Source organism: Elaeis guineensis, chromosome 3 (assembly GCF_000442705.2).
Source record: "Elaeis guineensis isolate ETL-2024a chromosome 3, EG11, whole genome shotgun sequence".
In the NCBI taxonomy this organism is placed as follows: Eukaryota; Viridiplantae; Streptophyta; class Magnoliopsida; order Arecales; family Arecaceae; genus Elaeis; species Elaeis guineensis.
In genome coordinates, this window is record NC_025995.2 from 114,460,603 (window position 1) to 114,476,623 (window position 16,021).

Genomic DNA, 16,021 nt, shown 5'->3' on the forward strand with positions numbered 1-16,021 from the left:
GCGAGTGGTTACTTTTCCTCGCCGTCTTTCGGCTCAGATTATAAGCAATTGGGTTCCACCCTTTCTCCCTCGGCTCTCACGTGGCGACTCTCGTCGCATTAATTTCCTCGTTTCCTTTTTTATTTTAAGTTAATCCGTCAATAACGCTGCCTCTCCCTCGCTGTGTACGATTCCCCGAATAAATGATTGCATTCATTGCCTGATTGCCTCTCGCTTGCGCCGGTTGCCGTTCCCCAAAGCGAGTTCGGTCGGCGCACGCTTCGCTTGCGTCGCCGCGACGCCTCTTCCACCCCTCTAGCCAACAACGAAGAATTCTCCTTCCAAGGCTCCGGTATTCTATCCCTGGTTAGATTCCACCCTCGGACGGCCACAGCTTCAGCGAAAGTGAAGCAAAAAAAAAAAAGCTCAAAAATTTGAATCTCTGTTCACTACCGTGGCGGCACTACAGTTAAAGCTGCAACTCCAGCTTTATTTTTCCATCTTTTCTTCTTTTTAAAAAAATATTTTGAAGGAACAGAAAATGATGTTATAGGCTTCAGGACTCGGTCGCTTGATCTGAAATGAGCTCTGGGAGAGGAATGGAGGCAAAGCTGGTAGTTTTAGCGATTGTCTTGCTGTGGTCGGCGGCGATTGTCGGGCGAGGAACCGCCGAGCCGGTGGCGGACAAGCAGAGACTGCTGGATTTTATCCAAGGGCTCCCTCCCCGGCGCCCGCTCAACTGGAGCCCCTTCACCTCGGCGTGCGACAGCTGGCGGGGCGTCACGTGCAGCGTCGACCGGGCCCGCGTGGTCGCCGTCCGATTGCCCGGCATCGGATTCAACGGCTCGATCCCGCCTAACACCCTCGGCCGCCTCACCGCGCTCCAGATCCTGAGCCTCCGCTCCAACAGCCTCACGAGCCCCATCCCCGCCGACTTCGCCAACCTCACCGCCCTCACCGGCCTCCACCTCCAGCTCAACAGTTTCTCCGGGCCCCTGCCGTCCGTCCTCTCCGCCCTCAAGAATCTGACGGTCCTCGATCTCTCTTTCAATGCCTTCAACGGCTCCATCCCGGCCTTCCTCTCCAATCTCACCCAGCTCACCGCCTTGAATCTCTCCAACAACTCCTTTTTCGGCGAGATCCCGGATCTCTACCTCCCGAATCTCCAGCTCCTCAATCTCTCCAACAACCACCTCAACGGCAGCATCCCCAGATCTCTGCAAAAGTTCCCGAATTCCTCTTTCTCCGGCAACGATCTCTCCCCGAAAAATATTCCATCGACTCCACCGCCATCGTCGCTTCCTTCTTCCCCTCCATCTCCGCTGCCGCCGCCTCCGAGAACTGGAGCTTCCCATAAGCTCAGCGAGGCGGTGGTTCTCGCAATTATTATTGGCAGCTCTGCTGCAATCTTTGTGGGGATTACGTTCTTTCTTTACGTCTGTTGCTCCAAGAGGGATGCTGATGGCGTGGTCTCTGGGAAGGGGTCGAAGGGAGATCGGTCGCCGGAGAAGGCCATGGCCGGGCACCAGGACGAGATCAACCGCTTGGTGTTCTTCGACGGGTGTACCTTCGCCTTTGACTTGGAGGATCTGCTGAGGGCTTCGGCGGAGGTACTGGGGAAGGGCACCTTCGGGACGGCCTACAAGGCGGCGCTGGAGGATGCGACGACGGTGGTGGTGAAGAGGCTAAAGGAGGTCGGGGTCGGGAAGAAGGAGTTCGAGCAGCAGATGGAGGTGGTGGGGGGCATCAAGCACGACAATGTGGTGGAGCTGCGGGCATATTACTATTCCAAGGATGAGAAGCTCATGGTGTACGACTACTTCAGTCAAGGGAGTGTGGCTTCTTTGTTACACGGTATGCTGCTCCGTTCTTGGTATTATTTTTTATTGCCTTCTGTTAGAATAATAGCGTGATAGAGACTAAGTACCATGTACATAAATTTAAGGGGTTGATTGACTCTAATCTTACTCTTTCTTATGGTTGTTTGTCGTAGTGCTTTTTTTCTTTTTCTGCTTGATTAATTTGTTTGCGTAAGACTTTGCTGATATCTTCATTTAGTATTGTGTTCTAGTTCCTTACATGCTGCAGTTTCTATTATTGATTTATGTCTAGTCTCTCTCCTTAATGGCACTTTACACTGCTGAATGTTTTATACATATGCTATTTGTTTGTGCTTTGATTTGTGGTCACGCTATAATTTGCTTCTGTGCTTTGTATCAAATGTGATGCTGGTACTTGTTCTGGCACTATAGTTTTAGTATGCTTTTCTGCTATTTGCTTGTGCTTTTGATGTTTAAGGTGGTATGCTTGATTTTTTAGGTATCTCAGGATGCACGAGCAGCAATTTTTTTTTTTTTTGCTGTTATATTTCATTAATTATCCTTTTGTTTTGAAACTTATTTATGGATGTTGATTATTTGTATGTTGCTGCCAAGGCCTCGAAAAGGAGGATGGTGATATTGCAGCTCTTATTGTACACTTGGGACTTTAATGGCTTAACTGTTAAAACATCAAATGGTTGCCTGTCCACGTCTTGTCTGTAGTTATTTGAATTGCTTGTAGTTGAAAAGATGAAGCTATCATGCTGATAACTCGATAATTAATTTTTGCTAGTAGTTGTCAATTCTATGGTGTTCCATGGTGCTGTTTCAGGTGTTTGGTTTTTGTGTTGTAGTTATTTCATGGTAGCTTATCTCTGAATTGGTGAACTGTCTCAGTGCACATTTATCTGTAATTTAAGACAAATAAACCTAAGGAGCTGCTTATTTCTCTTTATCTGAATATCTACATCTTATAAAACATATTAACATAGGCATGTTGTTGGACCTCCCATGATTATTCTATAATGTCATTCAGTTAGGGACACATAAACATGCACAATGATGTAACCAAACACAAAATCTGTATGCTTTAAGAATGATTCATGCTAGCTGATGTTAAAGATGTCCAAGAAGGGTCAGAAAGTAAAAAAACGAAGAACAAAGTAGATTACCTTAATAAGTTATGAAAAAAAATAAATTCTTTTAAACAAAACCAATATAAGGCAATACAAAGCAGTTCAAATTACACTGAAAATAAATAATTTCCTAGCAAACCTGGAAGTGGAACTTGTATAGATTGACTTGTTTATGTTTCTATGATCACTGAATCTGAACATATCCAGTTTTATGTACCAAAATAGACATCAGTACTAACTGAAGTTATGATACCTCAGAGAAACTGATTCCAAAACTTGTTGCTTTGAGCCAGCTGTCCTTTTGTCTATAATTACTTTTTATATTAAATTTTTTTTTGTTGAGCATCTCCGTTATTATGATTGTCGGTGGTCTGTAATCTGTTCCTTTCTTCTCAAATATATCAGTTCCAATATATTTGCTTGTTGTCCTGATTCCTTTCACTATATTGTTATCTTTCAAACTAATCAGACTAATTTTGAATTCTGGTTTGCTGACCATGATTAGTTAAATTAATTTTTGACGATATTGAATATGACCTTCTTGCTGTACTCTTAATAAGGTTGTACAATGTGTTCTGTTGGGTACATTATAATCATACGAAGAATTACCCTCCTATTGAGCACTATAGCATCAGAATTCTTAAATCTAGAATATGATAATACTGATTTAGAGTTTGACCATATATGTTTTTGTTATACAATGTGTATATAAACTGTATCGAGTATGCATTAGTAAAGCCAAATATGTATGTTCTGATCTATTAAATCTATATTTTTTAAATAAAATCTTATAATGCGGGTTTAACATATACATGAATTTGTTGCCAACATTTTGTAGATAAAGCCTACTGCTTGGTAAAATAAAACCAGCATATGACATAAGAGTCCCAACTTAAAATAAATTGCATCTCCGTTCAGGATTTCTGGCACGAAATCGGCCAAATGCTTCCACTCATTTGGAAAACCATTAATTCTGATTTAGCTTGTTTCTTGTGACAAGCTAACTTGCCATCTGTTGCACAGCCATCAAATACTTCATTCTCTGTTTCAATGTCACTGCAGGACATATGTAGCTTTTTTATTTTACCTATCTTTCAGCTTTTCTAAGCGAATAGTAGTGAAAAAACTAAAATTAATCTCCCAGTAGCTGATAGTAGACACTTGTTTGTACCTCCTCTGTATGTGTGTGTGTGTGTGTGTGTGTGCAAGGATGCACCCTTCAATTAGTCTATTAGTCTCCAAAAGGAATGGCCCCCACTTCCAAGACAAAAGATCATCAGGAAAATCAGAGTTACAAACCATCTTTTGCTGTAGTGCGCAAGCCAAGCCAGCCTTGTGGTTGGCAGCTTAATTATATTCTTGATTTTTCTCAGGAGAACTTTCTTGATATTTATGTGAAGCCTTGAACCACTTGAACTGGCCCCCATACTCATTACATCAGACCCCGGAGTCTTGACCTCGTTTTGTCTATTGTAGGTCTATTAAAAAATATAGCACTTCTCAGGCTTAAGAATCTCTAATAGTTCTTGGTGCAAACCACAAACAAAATGTTCGTTCGAACTTAACAATGCAATGAAGCTAGATGTTGTCCTTATATTTTGTGGTTCTGGTCTGACATATCATCCATTACATTCAGAAGTGCTTGAAGACTTTGGTGCACATTTAGTAGGTTGGAAGATCATTTACCATGTATCCACTGCATGTTTAAATTTAATGCTTGAAAAGAACATGCATTCACTGTTTGTAGTTTAGGTGTGGTTCCTTCTATTGCTAGGAACTTCAGTTTACAAATACTTTCAGCTGCTGCATTAGAAGACTGTATCTTCTCTAATTAGTTTTATGAGGTGCATTGCAGTCTGGTTGCCGGTTCATTTATCAGCAGACTTCCATGTAATACAGTAGTTAGTTTCTTTCATGTGAGTGAAAGATTCATGTCTTGATCAACAACTGATTAAACAAAAAAATTGCAAAATATGCACATATAATTATTTGTGTTTCTCTGAATAGTCATGTTTTATATTGTTCATTATTCCATTGTTCTGCAGGGAAAAGAGGGGAAGACCGGACACCTTTAGATTGGGAAACTAGATTAAAGATAGCCATTGGAGCTGCAAGAGGAATTGCACACATCCACAGTCAGAACAATGGCAAACTTGTTCATGGGAACATAAAATCATCCAATGCCTTCCTCAACAACCAGCAATATGGCTGCATCTCTGACCTTGGGCTGACGTCGTTGATGAACCCAATGGTTCCTCCTGTGTCCCGGACTGCAGGGTATCGTGCACCTGAGGTGGTCGACCTGCGAAAAACAACACAAGCTTCAGATGTCTACAGTTTTGGTGTGCTCATGTTGGAACTTCTCACCGGGAAGTCACCGATCCAAATAACAGGGGGTGATGAGGTGGTCCACCTAGTAAGGTGGGTTCAGTCCGTGGTCCGCGAGGAGTGGACTGCAGAGGTGTTTGATGTGGAGCTGATGAGGTATCCAAATATAGAGGAGGAGATGGTGGAGATGCTTCAGATCGCTATGACTTGTGTGGTGAGGATGCCGGAGCAAAGGCCGAAGATGTCAGAGGTTGTGAGGATGATTGAAGATGTCAGAAGGTTCGATACCGGGAACCGGCCTTCATCAGAGGGCTCAACACCACCACCAGCACAGGTTATAGCAGAAACCCCGGCCACCCCCCAGTAAAGCTCTTACCATTTTGAGAGCTTACCGTATTATATTGATTCGTCCCTCCAGGCTTGCCGCATGGCCTGATTGGTAGAACAGTCATTGCATGTTGTTTTGCATTTGGTCCAACATTTTTTTCTTCCATCTCGATACTTGTTTGGGATTAACTTAATGCAGGGAACGTTGTAGTTTTAAAGGTTCTGTGACGATGAGGGTCCGGCCTTTTTTTCCTCCTTGGTTACAGAAGTATCAATTATTAGAATGCTTGCTCTCAATGCAAAGGTTGAGACTGAAACAATTGGTCCTCTCTTTCAGGCAAACAAATTATTTAGTTCCGGTTTTCCATTTGATCGTGCTATCTTAATTTTTGATTATCTTATTTTGTACTACTGAATTATATGCTTACATTTTCAAATACCATAAGAGTGATTTAGCAATTTTAGATTTTTTCCACTCACAGAAATTTACCAAGCGTGGAAGGTAATAATACATCCGTTGAGAACCACCTATGACCTCCCAAATCGCAGGTAATTTCACCTTGTCACCGTACAAAAGCCTGTTAAGAGTGTAAACTGAATCCAATGCCATCGACTTGCCTTCTTGCAAGCAATTCATTAAGCAACTTGGCATGGCAAGGAGACACGGAAGAAAAATGTGCGTAATCTCAGCATATCATATTGCTGCTCGTCCCTGATGATACAACTTTGTTTTCTTACCAAAAAAAGGTACTGGTGAATATTGAAGAACAACTTAGATGCATATCGAAGTCTTGAAACAGATGCGGGAAGGTCCATACTTACCCATTCAAGAAAAGCACACTAAATTTCAGAGGTCCTCTTGGTAGCATCTTAAGACAGACAAAAACCTTGTCAGTTCCTTCTTCTGTTCAAGACTGAAAGTAGTATTTCTACACAGTTCAGTTCCTTGTGTTATCATCTCCTCACCGGGGCTCATTTTCTTTAGGGGTGCAAATAAGTCAGAACAGAGTGGCACCCAATTTTATAATTGGGTATCTAATGTTGAACTCAAATCCAACCCAATAGAAAATCAGATTGAATCGGACCCACGGTCAAAATTTTTTGATCCAATGAATAATTCAGATTGAATCGGATCCATATATAATCCAGTCCTAATTCGAAAAATTAATATTTAAATCGAATTCAAATCAAACGTAGCCGATTCTATTTTAATTATCATATAGTTAACTGCTATTAACCACATAAAATATATAATAAACAACATGACTCTCAAAATAAATTAAAATATAAAAATAATTTTAAGCATATCTTTATATGTTAAAGATATTGCCCATATAAGTCTTTAATTATAATTTAAAAGTTTAAATAAATTTAGATTTTAATAATATATCAAGTTCGGATCCGATCAAATTAGAAACAATCCGAATTTAGTAAACTCATATTCGATCTAAAAAATCAGATAAATCTAATTTTAGAATCCGATTTGGAACCATGGCTCGGATTAGGTTTAAGTAGATCGGACAAGCTGTAGCTAAGATCTAAAACTCTAAAATAACAGAGGAAGAAGATATCTTGCTTTTCGAAATTGTCATTGCCAATTTGATGCAATCCTATTGAAAACACATCACATAACTCTTCAGCAAGTTTTATGGTACTACAATTACTAAATTTCAGAATTTGGCCCCTGTCAACCATTGAATTCGATAGATGTCACTTGAATCCGATCCAGTATAAGAAATGAAACAGGCTTGAAAGTGAGAAGAGGCAAAGCAACAAAGACACGTAGAAAGAGATTTTGGAGAAAATAGTAGTTTCTCTCGAATCTAAAAGCTAACAAGAGATGTAAAAGATATGATGTCAAAAGATATGATGTCCAAAGACATGAAACTCTCAGAGTTCCACTGAAAGCATGGCATCAAAGTGCCAGATGGCGTGGAGTTCTCGCATGTTGCACAGCCTCGGTATAATAAAGCTCAAAGAACTTTGACATGGAGAATAAATTTATTAATAAAATCAATTTGACGTTTTTGACGCAATGTAGCCGATGCTGTTGACCTCCAATCTTTGTTTGAGATGATCAAGGCTCCGATCCTTGTTTGGAATTAGACTTGCGAGACCAAAAGAGTTAGGACTCCGGTCTTTTCTTAGGATTAGACCTGTGCGACTAAAAGGGCAAAAGCTCTTATATTCTGTCACAGATGTTGGAACTCTGTCCGTCCGTCTGTCAACCTCCTTGTCATTTCACAAATGCTTGAATTAATTGCTGGAACAAAGGTTCTGTGGATGATTGAAGCTGCCAGAAAATTGTTATTGGAAGACCATACAATGCCACAATGACTGTACAACCCTATTCACCCAACACTGGTTCTTTATTTTCAGAGCCTCTTGTTCTAATTTGTCCCTCCATGATCGTTTCTTGGCCTAGCAGAGAAAGGTATCATTGCATGTTAGTGTATCATCCTATTCAGATACTTTCACTTATATAATATAACCTGTTAAAAGATTAATTTAGCAGCAAGTGTACTGTAAAGTTCAATGCGGATAAGGTCACCCTGGATTCGAGATTTGTCTGGCTATTCCTCATCTGGCTCCTCCGAAGAATCCTCACCCTATTTGGTTATAGAAATTTCAATTATTAGAATGCATTTTGATCCTTCTGTTTGTTTCTGTTTCTGATTTCCCTATTTTTCCACTTATTATGGTATTGCATTCCACTAGTTTGCAATCTAAAACAGGTAAATATAGCCTAACCAGCCAAGACAAAGCAGCATGAAAGTATGACTGGCCCAATGGTCAGAGTTAGTGCAGTAACTTGATACGAACGTAAGTTCAGTAAAATCTTTTTACATTTATATACTAAACTACAGTTACTGCTTTTAGCACAAACGATTTATAAAGACAGGATAGTAGTAATGCAATACACTAATGACTAGAAAGGTGAGATTCACCTCCAAACTTAAAAGTTTTTGAGAAACTTCTGACTGTACAGAAGCTGCTTTCACTGTGCAAACCAAATCCAGATTTCAACTTGTCTTCTTTGCAATCCTTGTCTTAATGCCTCCTGCAGAAATTCAGGAAACATCGATGATGTTAGAAACTCGAGCAATGAGATTATGGGTTTGAAATGTAGGTTTGAGGAGCAACATGTTAGCAGCATATGGAAGCATGAATACAGAAAGCAGCTTGATTGGAACGTTATCATATACAGGAGACATCACTATGCTGATTATTTAAGGGATACACATGACTTGATCAGGAGGAGCTTGGATGAACCAACCCTGACCAACCAAAGCTGAGTGTCTGACGCCTCTTCTGAATACTGTAGACTACGGGGCAACATACCTTGCTTGCCTTTAAGCCCATGGATGGGCTTCAGTAGGAAAGTTGCAGTACAAGTCGCATGCATTGCCTCTATAACCTAATCCACTTCCAAAAGATAGCGATAATGCAAAAAGTACCTTCTGTCTCCTCAAAATGAACTTCCTTCACCAGGTTAGCAGAAGCATGGTACTCAAACCTGCCATTTCACAGCAGCTAAAATGAACAAAGCAAAATAGTCCTCTTATTCTAGCTAAATAAATAAGTTTTACAACAACCCCAGAGAGAGAGAGAGAGAGAGAGAGAGGACAATGATTCTTAAAAGAGATTTATAGCCTCATATATTCCGTTATTTGAAATGATAGATGTGCAATGGAATTCAAATTTGGAAGCAGGCTCTGAGAAGATGGACAAGATGCCTCCTTTGAGATTGTAATATCGTAAACAAAGAAAAAGAAGGCACTGACTGATTTGTTATGATTAATGATAAACACAAGCTCAGGTAACTGTTATGAAATAAAAATAATTATTTTCTAACTCTGCAAATTTACAGAGATAAGAAGAACTAATGACATCGAAGATGCAATTGCATTCATTTCAGCAACTGATGTTCAATGTACCAATGAACAGTAGCAAGTAGCTTAACAGCAATATGATAAGGTTGAATATCATTGATTGCTTTCGTGAGGAAAAAAAATGAACATCAACCAAATCCCAACTACTTGGAATCAGCTTAAAATCCAAATTTATTCACCATTTGAGTTTCTACTTCATGGATGACCATCAAATTATTCCTCAAAACCACATTTACTGTCCATGATAAGGTCTGCAAAGCAGTGCTGGTTACTTTTGCAGTCTATACAAATTGTCTAACCTGGTTAAAATCATTAAAAGTAACAGAACTTGCACCTAAAATATTTATTTCTTATTTATTAAAAATCAAGAAACTAGTCTGCCTAGATGTCATATACACGAAGAGCAAGGCTATGCTACTCTATAAAATTTTTTGGAACTATTGATCAGAAAGAAACTTTTTCCTTTTATAGCAGCTAATCAAGTATAATAGACATAGTGACTGGACAGGGCAAGAGTTTGTTTTTCAGCTAAAATAGAAAAGAGAAGAATAGAAGACATAAGCTCAATTCTTTAATAAAAAACAAGGTCACATGAATCATTTTAGGAGAAGAAATGAGGCGGTGGACACTCTAATTAAGTAGGGAGGTTAGATGGACGTGTGGTGTGTGAATCCTTGTTTAACTCTGATTTCTTGAACTATATCACTATTTTATCTGAAAGGACTTTTGAGCAACAAACTTAAAATAAAAGAAATACGTACAATTTTTGAAGTAAATGGGAAAAAAAGTTTACATATTGTGTGGAACCATGAGAACTATAAATGATATAAAGTAGTTAGTCATTGTGATAGTGCTACTTCAATTGAGATCAGTATAAAATAGTTTACAATTGGATTTCTCAAGCAATTATTAGTCTAAGAGTTACATAATGATTTTATACTTAGACAGAGATCAGGATAAAACAAGATTTTGTACGGAATCCAAGTAGCAGCATAAAACAAGATAAGGTGACATAATGAGAAACAACATATTTGCATAAATATATGTCAGGCTGCATGACTTCCATCTATTGACATGCTAATTGTGGGTGACAGAACTGCTTGTACCAAGGTCACGCATTTGCACTCCTGGTATGACAGGTTAAGACATGACAATACTAATAGAGTTGAAAAATGTTCTTTGACAAGTACTATGCCATGTGATCAGCCAGACTATATGGCAAATGATTATGTACTTGAAACATTATTCTAGAATGACTGCATGTTTGATAACTATAAACTGCAACTTTGACATCAAGTGATAGGAGACCTTTTTTTTCTGAATTATTGATGTAGACAATATTCCCTTTTCGAATAATCATTACATCTGAATTCTAATCTTCCTTCTACAGATGGATGGTTTAGCACTCAAATGTTGTGTATTCTTGCACTAACTAGCACACACATATGGTTTTGATGAAGCAAATACCATGGTTTGGATATTGTAATATGCTATGTTGCTGCTCCTAAAGAATGACCCATTTTCTTTTCTTAAAAAAATAAGGCATGGGTGCATATAGATTGGAAAAATTAAATGCATGCTAAAGTCGGAAAATGGAATGTGGAATGAGAAGGTCCCATACATACCTATTTGAGAAAACCACCCCAACCTCATATTCAGGTCTGCCCTTGGTAGCTTCAACAAGCACAGTAACAATTTCTGTTTTCCTTGCGCTGGCCATAAGGCAGTCATATTCACTAGGAACAATGATTGCGAAAAAATTATCACTCAGCTTGCTCAGGCATATCATATGAACAGCTGCCAGTGCTATACGCCGTTTCAACACATCAGCATCTGGATCAACCAGATAGATTGCGCACTCTGTGATCAAGATTATGCGTTGCTTTATTTTTCCAGATCCCGTAAACTTCAAAACTTTGTCAGCAAACAGAACTTTCTGATCACCTGCAGAGATGGATGATAATTTCAGGCAGGAGCAAAATGCAGATCTTTGATTTGTCTTTCATGGTCTTTTTTTTCTGTTGTTTTTTGGATAAATGGTCATTGAACTATTGACTCTGTAACGTTTAAGTCAATGAAAGTAGATGGATTTAACTAAAAATTTGTTGGCATTAGCCACAGCTAGAGCATTCCCTCACTAAACTTGTCCATTACCATAGTAACGAAACCAGCACTAAATTGTTACTTTTCAAGTTGCGCATCCATTCTTTTCTCAAAAAAGCTGTGTCTATTCCAGTTAAGAAGAATATCAAATATTGAAAAGTGGTAAAACAACCACAAATGCAACATTGTGATCCACATGATTTTGATATTCCTTATTTCATGTATTTCCTATTTAGCTATTTAGCTCTGGTTATTGCATTTTGATCTGATATGAGTAGGCTGTACGCAGGACAAATTTGCGTCACCATGGTCCATGGTCAATCTGCCGGCGAGTGTATGTCAAAGAACACCTACTTACCAGCAGTTAGGGTCAAATTACAAGTTGAGACAATAGGCCGATTCCTGTCTGTATGCAAGATTGACTGGACCTGGACCTGGACCTGATACAACCCAAACGTTCTATTATTTATTTATTATTATTATTATTATTATTTTTAAGAAAAGGGAGGGAATGAGCCCACCCAGATTTCATTAAGTGATGCAACCCAACCAATCGCCATCCCTACTTCATAAAATACAAGAAAAACGCTAAATTAACATGAACCCAGGCGAATACAATCCATGCGCATACTCTTACAAGAAATGACATAATCTTACACGAAACACATGAAGCTAATAAGTAGAAGGTACTCACATGCTACGAAGATTAAACTTGTTATGTTATTATTAAATTTCATTTCACCTTGGGGGAAAAATTTAACAAGTGCTTCCATACATTCAGATTGCAGAACTGCTGCAGTGAAAGCCTAAAACTCGAAAGACCAATAAAACAAGCCCCTTCACAACCCAGAAGTATGGTAATAATATCAAGACGAGTCCAACATAAGTAAATATTGTTTCATGAGAACTGAAGTATGAAATTGCTAAGAATTTTTTACATTAAAGAAAAAACACTGGAAAACAAAAATTTTACTGGATCGATAGTTCTATGTTACAGTTACATATATGATATTTTAAAAGAAGAAGAAGAAGAAGAAGAAATAAAAGTGAAGAAGGATTAGAGGGAGAGGGTAATTAATCAACCTCGCTTGGATAAGATGGAAGAGAGGCAAGGATCGGAGGGGACGTCGAGGTAATCTCCTTTACAGTCTCGCCGGAGGGAGGCTCTTCGCCGGACCTTCACCCCCATGAACGGCTTCAGTTCCCCACCGGTGTTGTTAGCTTCTGAAATCTTTTGGCCCTCTGAAGCTTGGATTTGAACTCCCCTTGGCAGCTTCAGTCGATCCATCGCCTTCCGTTCTCTTTTCTTTCCGTATTTGTTTTCTCTCACTTAAAAGCTTGCAGTGCCGGAGGAGGCTATTTCCTGGCTTAAAGATAACGTATAACGATTATAAAGTTGGTGTTGGGTTTTGTGGTGGGGGGGGGGGGGGGGGCCGCGGGGGCGTTGGGGAGAGGAATCCGGTGGCGATGAGGCATGAGACAAGTTGGTGTTGGGTTAGTGGGTGGGGGGAGTCCGGTAGCGATGAGGCATGAGACAAGTAATTATTTTTCTGGGAGCGATGGCAATGAATAGAATTTGAATTAGTATTATATTATCTGTTGGGTGTAAAATAATCTCAGTTAAAATTTGTAAACGGTCGATCTTTTCAAGATTTTTTTGATTTTCGATCTTGTGCGGCATCTTTTTAAATTCTCTCGACCATCCGAACTTCCATAATATCATCCGAATATTTTCAATCATGAGCTTCTCCATTCATCTACCGGATTGCTCCAAACGTCCTCTGAATTCTACTATCAGTCAATTTTCTACAGTGATCGACTATTCTTCGAATCCCTTTCAGACTTCTTCCGATCACGGACGACTCTACTCCGAACTTCTTCCAGACTTCGTCAGTGTCCGATCTTCTCCGACAACGGAATTTCTACAGTAACCAGACTCCATCCAAGTTTCTATAGCGGTCGACTACTGATGCGTAGTCGTTGATAGCACCAAAAATAACTCTACTCACTACGTAGATAGGATGAGTCGAGATCGTATCCTCAGGGACCTTGGACTAAGTTGAGATTGTAAAATAACAGAAAGAAGCGTTGTTTTGAATTAGAAAATAAATTATCTTAAAATTGATGTAATTAGAAAATAAAGAGCTCGAAAGTTTTGAATTAATTTTGCACTAGTAGAGTTGTATCTCTTTTTTTTTTAATTAAATAGATACGATTAATCTTAGAAAAAATACCTATCTTTTCTCGACACACTCCGTACCCGTAGATCACGGCACGTCTCCAGAAAGTACTAGGTAAACAACTTTTCTTTCCTCGGCACGTTCTGTACCCGTAGATCACGGTACGTATCCGGAAAGTAAAAATTGTTCTTAATATTAATCTAACAGGAAAGCATAAATAAAAGCATATAAAAGAGAGCAAATAAAGAACTCATGACGATTTAAATAAAAAGTATAATATTTATTACATATAAAGAAATATAAAAAATTTAGAACAATAAACTCACTCTGTGTCGTTACAAAATTTTTTCTCCACTCTCGAGACTGCTAGCCTAGCTGCTCATGGAGTAGTCCCTTTTTCTTTCTCTATGCAAGGCTCTAGAAGAATTTCTGAGCTCTCCCTTCAAATGGAAGTATAAAAGCCTTTTTATAGGTGTTAGGAGGGAGGAGTTTTACATGATTTTCAGATGTGGAACTAAAGAAAATACTAAGGATTAAAAGATGGATGGATGAGATGGAAAGATCACAAGCAGATAAAGAAAATACAAATTCTTCTTTTTGAAGTATTTTTAAATATTATATTTTTTTCTTTTAATTTTCAGATCCACTATCTGTTCGGCACTGTGTCCACACACCCGCAATGTCGCATGAACCCGCCATGCTGGGCGAACCCACTACGCCGCGCGCCCGATGCCGCGCGCCCGCACCACCGCACTCGCACTACCGCGCTAGCCGTTAGGAAACGCTCTTTTTTGATTTATAAAAAGAAACTTTTATTTCTTTAAAATGACGTCCATATCCTTTTTGGGTTCCTTGCATAGTATCTTCATTTTTCATAATACCGTATGCATCCTTTTTTATTTTAATTTTATTTTAAATTTAATTTTCTTCAAACTTGAGTCTTTTTGATCTACGAATCGGACTCTTTGTATCGGCGATCACCTTTCTTATAAAACATAAAAAGAAGCATCAAATTCTTAATAAATAAAATAAATTAAATATAATTTTCTACTTTAAATGACTTAAATTAAGTGTTTATCACACCCCCCAACTTGAATTTTGCTCGTCCTCGAGTAAAATAGATATATCAGCATTGTGTATCGACTCGGTCTTGAATAAAAAGTTAAGTTAGGTATCCCAAAAGATAGATGATACATGATCAGACCATCAAAGAGATACTTCATTGGATTATCAATTTGATCCAATTAGTGGCTGAGTATTAACTAAAGAAATTTCAAGAGCTTTTCTTTCACCAACTCCTCACTTTACTCTTTAAATCCTCTAACTTAATATGAGAGAGATTTATTATCTTCTTGCAATTTAGTCTCCTTATTATCCACTATTATTATTATTATTATTATTTTTAATATTGTCCACTTTTTTACGCGAACCACAACGCTTACTTAGGCGAAGGGGCCCGGTTACTCAGTAGGAAATCAATATATTTTTTTTTAATTGATTTTTTTTTAAAGTAAATTTTAAGGAGAATTTTTGCATACCTCGACCTTTCCACCCACTCTCTCATGAAATAGATTTTTTATTGAGATCAGTAAGAAGAGGATTGTAGAATCACTCCTAAAATTTGGTCTAGTCTAAACCCTACCATTCATTGAATTTTCTTAATAATTTATTCCTCAGTATCTCTAAAATTATCTTGACCGTTAATCATTCATTGATTAGGATGCCTAATTGACTCTTAATCAAAATAAAATTTCGATACACAAAATTAATTATTTCTGGCCATACTTGAGGATTTGATTAATTTCTTTCTTCCCTCCAACTTAATCTACATTGTCCTCAATGGAGTAGGAAAGCAAAAAAAATAAAAGGAGAGAGTGCACCTGAGATAATTTTGCTTCGAAAGTTGAAGATAGCTTCATTGATTAATAGGCTCTTGTTCTAAATTTCTGCAGCTGCAGTAAAGTAAAAAAAATATAAAATCATTGGGTTGCCTCCCAACAAGCGTTAAGTTTTACGTCTTCAGCCAGACGTCAAGTTTATTATTCATTATAAAGTGGATCACACAGGTAGATGATGTCGATTCGTTCTTTATGTGCAATTTCATCTACATATGGCTTTAGATGTTGGCCGTTTATCTTAAATGTATTGCCATTCTGGGGTCATGAATTTCAATTGCTCTATGTGGAAATATTTGTGTGACAATGAAAGGTCCATCCTATCGGGATCGAAGTTTATCGGAAAAAAGGCATAACCTG

The 16,021-nt window shown here is 38.5% G+C and overlaps 2 protein-coding genes across 9 annotated transcripts; one reads left to right on the forward strand and one right to left on the reverse strand.

Moving 5' to 3' along the window:
* Positions 1-28: 28 nt before the first annotated feature.
* On the forward strand, positions 29-6,001 carry LOC105040745 (probable inactive receptor kinase At4g23740). Of its 2 annotated transcripts, none has more exons than XM_010917418.4 (3): positions 29-447; positions 533-1,833; positions 4,981-6,001. In XM_010917418.4, the coding sequence occupies exons 2-3, from the start codon at positions 561-563 to the stop codon at positions 5,628-5,630; spliced, it is 1,923 nt and encodes a 640-aa protein (XP_010915720.1). In that variant the 5' UTR covers positions 29-447; positions 533-560; the 3' UTR covers positions 5,631-6,001. The 2 variants fall into 2 exon arrangements, with proteins under 2 accessions (XP_010915720.1, XP_010915721.1); XM_010917419.4 differs by having other exon boundaries at positions 540-1,833.
* A 1,165-nt stretch (positions 6,002-7,166) lies between these two features.
* Positions 7,167-13,008, reverse strand: LOC105040744 (uncharacterized). 7 transcript variants are annotated; one of them, XR_012140106.1, is made up of 6 exons: positions 12,670-13,008; positions 11,109-11,427; positions 8,933-9,107; positions 8,539-8,651; positions 8,142-8,199; positions 7,167-8,011 (listed from the first exon to the last, which is right to left on the reverse strand). XR_012140106.1 is itself a non-coding variant. In XM_019849427.3 (4 exons), the coding sequence occupies exons 1-4, from the start codon at positions 12,872-12,874 to the stop codon at positions 8,614-8,616; spliced, it is 621 nt and encodes a 206-aa protein (XP_019704986.1). In that variant the 5' UTR covers positions 12,875-13,006; the 3' UTR covers positions 8,361-8,613. The 7 variants fall into 7 exon arrangements, 1 of the variants encoding a protein (XP_019704986.1); XR_012140107.1 differs by having other exon boundaries at positions 8,115-8,199; XR_002164314.3 differs by having other exon boundaries at positions 9,049-9,107; positions 12,670-13,007.
* Positions 13,009-16,021: the final 3,013 nt, after the last annotated feature.

Coding starts and splice junctions, on each gene's coding strand:
- LOC105040745 (XM_010917418.4), top strand. CDS start 561: ATGAGCTCTGGGAGAGGAATGGAGGCAAAGCTGGTAGTTTTAGCGATT. Junction 1,834..4,980: donor TGTGGCTTCTTTGTTACACG/GTATGCTGCTCC, acceptor ATTGTTCTGCAG/GGAAAAGAGGGGAAGACCGG.
- LOC105040744 (XM_019849427.3), bottom strand. CDS start 12,874: ATGGATCGACTGAAGCTGCCAAGGGGAGTTCAAATCCAAGCTTCAGAG. Junction 9,108..11,108: donor GGGGTGGTTTTCTCAAATAG/GTATGTATGGGA, acceptor GTGAAATGGCAG/GTTTGAGTACCATGCTTCTG. Junction 8,652..9,048: donor TCATTTTGAGGAGACAGAAG/GTACTTTTTGCA, acceptor GAATTTCTGCAG/GAGGCATTAAGACAAGGATT.